At 47.0% G+C, this 5897-nt stretch overlaps 1 protein-coding gene across 1 annotated transcript; it reads left to right on the top strand.

Annotated features, from left to right (window-relative positions):
• Positions 1–700: 700 nt before the first annotated feature.
• On the top strand, positions 701–4208 carry LOC311073724 (uncharacterized protein; the record flags this gene model as incomplete). Its single annotated transcript, XM_084099664.1, has 5 exons — positions 701–849; positions 1107–1237; positions 1751–1921; positions 2947–3204; positions 3403–4208. 5 exons carry the CDS (start codon positions 701–703, stop codon positions 4200–4202), a joined length of 1509 nt encoding a protein of 502 aa, XP_083955790.1. The 3' UTR covers positions 4203–4208.
• Between the last annotated feature and the right edge of the window lie 1689 nt (positions 4209–5897).

A 5897-nucleotide genomic window follows, 5' to 3' on the forward strand; every position in this document is an offset into this window, starting at 1 on the left:
ATGAATATTGTATCGTAAATAAATAAATGTTCTTCCTTAAACCACTCTTCATCCTCCTCCTAGGTAGGCAGGGCGGAGGAAGAGAAGGAAGAGTGGTGCTCGCTTATTCGATACAGATACTGCATTAATACAGGGTTCATGCTGGGATATACCTTGTCTTTCAAAGGTAGCAAGTGCTTCAACCAGCAGAACATCATCCATCCAAGAGTCATCCCCTTTGGACCCTGATGAGCTGGAGGTGGGAGTTGCTGCAGGAGGGACCACATCCTGTCGAGGTGTCTGTAAAATACAGGTGAGTTTCAGCTTTGTGCAATGCCTAAAACAAACTTCAGTGGTTGTTACTAAAATCATCTTAACCTACATTTCTCGCAGGGTTTGCTGGAGGTGGCAGTCGCTGCGTGCTGTGTGCTGGAGGTGGTAGTTGCTGTGTATGGTGTGATGGTGGTGGCAGTCGCTGCGTGTGGTGTGATGGAGGTGGCAGTTGCTACAGGACGGGCTGTGTCCTGTTGAGGTTTCTGTGAAATACAGGGGAGTTTCAGCTTTGAAGTTTGTATTAACATAGCATGTGTAGTAACAATCACGTCTGTCACCGGAAGTCATCTCAACCTACCTCTCTATCGAGAATGTACTGCCTGAAGTGCTTCAGGGACTTGGTGGTGATGCGAATTCCCCAAATGTGGGAATCTCAACTGCATAATTTATGGTAGTGGGGGACTGCGTTCGCACTCTCCCCTGGACACACTGGTTAAAAGAGGACAAGCAGTCAGTTGGTGAAGTCGGCGAGAGCGCGCAAGTGATTTTTCTAAATACACCAGTTCTGCTGTTATTCAGTGTCGTATCTGACTCTAGGTAAGGCTATTTTCGATTCTCTGTTTATTTTGCATTTTTACCTTCTCACTAATCTATTTTTTATCTAGACGCGTTAATACTGTAACTAACAGCCGCGAGTGGAAATTAAAATTAATATTAGGCTATTATTGCAGTTTCATTGAACTTAAGTATTGGCTTGTAGCAGTTTCGATTTGGGCCATTCTCGCTTTATTGCTTTAATTGCTCGGCGACGCAGCTGTCCTCACTCAGGCGGTGACAGCACTATATCTCTGTAGTCCGCGCGCTGTCGCGGAAGCGTCAGCGGGAGCGTTCAGCTCTCGTGTTCAGCCTCCTCGTGTGAAGACCGACTCGGGTAAAGACCAGCGACTCTACCTGCGCGACTCCACCGAGCAAGGACACCAGAAAGGCACTTAAGTATCTCCTTTTCCCTTTCCCTACCCACTTTTTCTATTATATTACACCTTACTCAACATGTGCTTTCAATACATTCCTGTTATCTCTCGGCCACGCCCTTTCATCACGCACAAAAGGCAGCACAATACTGCCAATCTGCGTCCCATTCTCTCATCCGCACACACTCCTCTCTCTCTTTCCGTGGGTCTATGGAATTGTCAGTCAGCAAACAAAGCTGACTTTATTCCAGCCTTTGCATCTCATTCTACTCTTAGTATCCTGGGCTTGACTGAGACCTGGATTCGTCCATAAGACTCAGCAACCCCCGCTGCTCTCTCTAGCACTTTCTCCTTCTCTCACTCCCCTCGCCAATCTGGGAGGGGTGGGGGTACAGGGCTTCTCATTTCTAACAATTGGAAATACTCAGCACTCTCTTATCTATGCAACAACAACTCATTTGAATATCATGCTATTAAACTTACAACTCCCAATACGATCCATATTTGAGTCATTTATCGCCCCCCAGGTCAGCTGGGTAACTTCGTAGAGGAGCTGGATGTGCTGCTGTCCTCCTTCCCTGAGGACGGCACCCCACTTCTAGTCTTTGGTGACTTCAACATTCATCTCGAAAAGCCGCATGCAGCAGACTTCATCTCTCTCCTAGCCTCTTTCGATCTCAAACGACTCATCACCACAGGTACTCACAAATCAGGCAACCAACTGGACCTGGTTTACACACGCAACTGCATCACAGACAACATTTTGGTGAGACCTCTCCATGTTTCAGATCATTTCCTCATTACTTTCAGTCTACAACTCTCTACCCCTGCACCTCCAACCCCACCGCCAGTCACTTTCAGACGAAACCTGCGCTCACTTTCTCCCTCCCACCTTTCCTCTGCCGTGTCATCTTGTCTTCCCCCACCCTCACAATTCTCATCTCTGGATGTGAATACCGCAACGGATACCTTATGCTCCACTCTAACCTTTTCTCTAGACAATATCTGCCCTCTCTCTTCCAGGCCAGCACGCGCTACTCCCTCCAATCCTTGGTTATCTGAGGTTCTCCATGAACACCGGACCGAACTCAGGGCAGCGGAGAGGAAATGGCGCAAATCAAAAGACACATCCGACCTGAGTATGTATATATCTCTCCTCTCTTCCTTTTCTGGTGATGTTCATGCTGCAAAATCTTCATACTTCCACAACAAGATCAACAGCTCCTCCAACACACGATCTCTCTTCAAGACATTCAACTCTCTCCTCTGTCCACCTCCACCACCACCCGCCTCCTCCTTAACTGCTGACGATTTTGCAAACTTCTTCACCAACAAAACAACATCTATCAGCAGTCAATTGCTCCACACGCACAGGAACCCAGTCTGACCCCTTCCACAGCCAATATCCCTCTGTTCTCCTTTTCTCCGCTAACCGAGGAAGAAGTATCCACACTTCTCCTCTCCAGTCATCCTACCACCTGTCCTCTAGACCCCATCCCCTCACACCTTCTTCAAGCCATCTCTCCCACACTTCTACCATCACTCACACACATCATCAACTCATCCCTCCACACTGGCTCCTTTCCTACAGCATTCAAGCAGGCTCGGGTTACTCCACTGCTTAAAAAACCAACACTAAACACATCATCTGTAGAGAATTACAGACCTATCTCTCTCCTACCATTCATTGCGAAAACACTTGAAAGAGCTGTCTTCAACCAAGTAACATCCTTCTTGTCTCTTAACAACCAGCTGGATGTCAACCAATCCGGCTTCAAGAAAGGCCATTCAACTGAGACTGCATTACTGTCGGTCACAGAAGCCCTACGGATCGCAAAAGCTGCTTCCAAATCTTCAGTCCTCATTCTCCTGGATCTGTCTGCTGCCTTCGACACTGTAAATCATCAGATCCTTATGTCCAGCCTCTCATCACTGGGCATCACAGGTACTCCTCTCCACTGGTTTGAGTCCTATCTCACAGGTAGGTCCTTCAGGGTCGCATGGAGAGGCGAGGTATCCAGAGCACATCAGCTGACCACAGGGGTTCCTCAGGGTTCAGTTCTTGGTCCCCTCCTCTTCTCCATCTACACCACATCACTGGGACACATCATACAGGCACACGGCTTCTCCTACCACTGCTATGCTGATGACACACAGCTCTTCCTCTCGTTTCAACCAGATGATCCCACAGTAGCTGCACGGGTCTCAAGCTGTCTGGCGGACATCTCGACATGGATGAAGGAACATCACCTGCAGCTCAACCTGGCAAAGACTGAGCTTCTCGTCCTCCCTGCCAATCCGTCTCTACAGCACGACTTCACCATCCAGCTAGATTCATCATCAATCACCCCATCAAGGTCGGTCAGAAATCTTGGAGTAACGTTTGACGACCAGCTGACTTTCACAGATCACATTTCAAAGACAACCCGATCATGCAGGTTTGCACTGCACAACATCAGGAAGATCAGGCCTTTCCTTACTGAGCATGCAACACAACTTCTCGTCCAGGCCCTGGTCATTTCTAGGCTTGACTACTGCAATGCTCTTCTGGCTGGACTTCCATCATGTGCAACCAAACCTCTACAGATGATCCAGAACGCTGCAGCTCGTCTTGTCTTCAACGAGCCCAAGAGGGCACACGTCACTCCTCTGTTCATCTCTCTGCACTGGCTACCTCTCGCTGCTCGCATCAAGTTCAAGACATTGACGCTTGCTTACAGATCTATCACAGGCTCAGCTCCCTCCTACTTTCACTCACTACTACGAGCCTACATCCCTACCAGAAGCCTACGATCGGCCAACGAGCGACGTCTCGTGGTTCCATCACAGAAAGCCACAAAATCTCTTTCCAGAACATTCTCATTCACAGTTCCATGCTGGTGGAACACTCTCCCCACCCTCATCCGGAATGCAGAATCCTTGACAACATTCAAAAGACAACTGAAAACCCATCTCTTCCGTGAGCACTTAACCTCTTAAAAAAAAAAAAAAAAAAAAAAAAAAAATTCCCTTTCCCTTTAAAAACCTCGCTTACCGGGCTTATGCTACTCTGAATAATGCCTGAACTTCGTATTTTGAGCACTTCTTGCGTTGTTTTTGCCTCCTCATGATGACTCGCTTAACTTAGTCCTAATCTGTAAGTCGCTTTGGATAAAAGCGTCTGCTAAATGACTAAATGTAAATGTAAAAGAGCAGATTGTTAAAGCTCCACATATTTTTTCTTTCTTCTGATGGTTAATGAAACCTAGGAAGTCCAGAGAATTGAACTGCAGTGGTTGATCGAGAGATAGAAAACAACCTGGGACCAATCTGCGAGAGTAGGCTTGTTGTTGTTTTTTTCATTCTTCAAATAATCTCCAATATTTAACGAACGCTTTGATTGACAGCAGTGGTCCAAAGTTGGTATGAATACCTTGTGCACATGTGAAAAATCACGTGATACACAGTCGTCTATGGCCGTATTCAAGTTGTTGTTTTTTCTGTTTACAGCGCCAGCAAGTGGCTAGTCGCCACATCCCTTTTCACGTGACCACAGGCTGAGCCTGTACACAGGTGTACCGACATGGGTGTAATTGTAACTCTCCGTCGGAGAGTTATAGCCATTTAAGTAAAGCCCGCCTCACCCACTGCCAACGTTTTGGCATCCCGTCGCCAACGTGAATCGAAATTCCCACTTTTTTTCCAGTCACTGTTGGCAGTCAGACTCCAGAGAATCTTTTTGCACCGGTCCCGTTTGGGTCAGATTGAGCAAACAACCCAGGACTACTGTGCAAGAGTGTTTTTTCAGAAAATCCAAAATACTCGAAAATCTCCCCATACGACCATCCAATCCGAGGCATGCGTCTCGTTTGACCCGAGCCAAGGATTCCGATGATGTAAGACACTTGGGTCTGCGACTGACGGTTTAGGAGTTACAAGCCATTTCGTGCTTTTGAACGATGATGGCGATGATGATCCAAAATCCCAGGTTGCAAAGTGTCGTCTTGTGCACTCTGTTGTGATCCATTTTCGGTGAGCTTGTTTGTTGGCGACCTTAGGCCCTCTCGCCGCGGCCCAGGTGGGCGTGGCCTTTGCCGGCTCCCTTGCCTCTGCGTCATTGTATCATCGCTTCTCAGCCTTTTGGCTAAGATCTAGTGTCTGGTCACAGGTTGAGACAGCGATCGCCTCTTGGAGGTTTCTTGGCTCGAGATCACCCTTGTATCCTGAGCCACACAACTTTTAAGAGTTACATCGATCCAGCTGATTTTACGACTGTACAGTTTTAAGGCAAGACCTTTTATCTATGTATCTATTTATTTGTTTATTTCTTTATTTATTGTTCTTTTAAATTTTTAGGCTGTTGGTGCCTCCATCATGTCGGCTGCCCGTGCCAGCATGCGGAGGCACCAACACCAACTTCCTTTTTAAAGGAGTTGAGGGGAAGCTCCTGGGGATGTCACGTCTTAACTTCTCCAGGAAGCTGATCCAAAAGACTTTAAATTTTAAACCTGAGGACTTGAATTGTATTGTGACTCTGCCCCTTTTCGTTTTGAAGCAGTTAAATCCCAGTTCTCTATGTTTACTATTGAAAAGCTCTCTGATAACACACTTAAAACTTTTATTGTTAGAATGTTTAATGAGACAGTGACTGGGGAGGACATTTGTGTCTGGCTGGGTAGATTTTGCACTGTCTGA

The sequence above is a fragment of the Abramis brama genome (genome assembly GCF_963993115.1).
Source record: "Abramis brama genome assembly, chromosome: 22".
NCBI lineage: Eukaryota > Metazoa > Chordata > Actinopteri > Cypriniformes > Leuciscidae > Abramis > Abramis brama.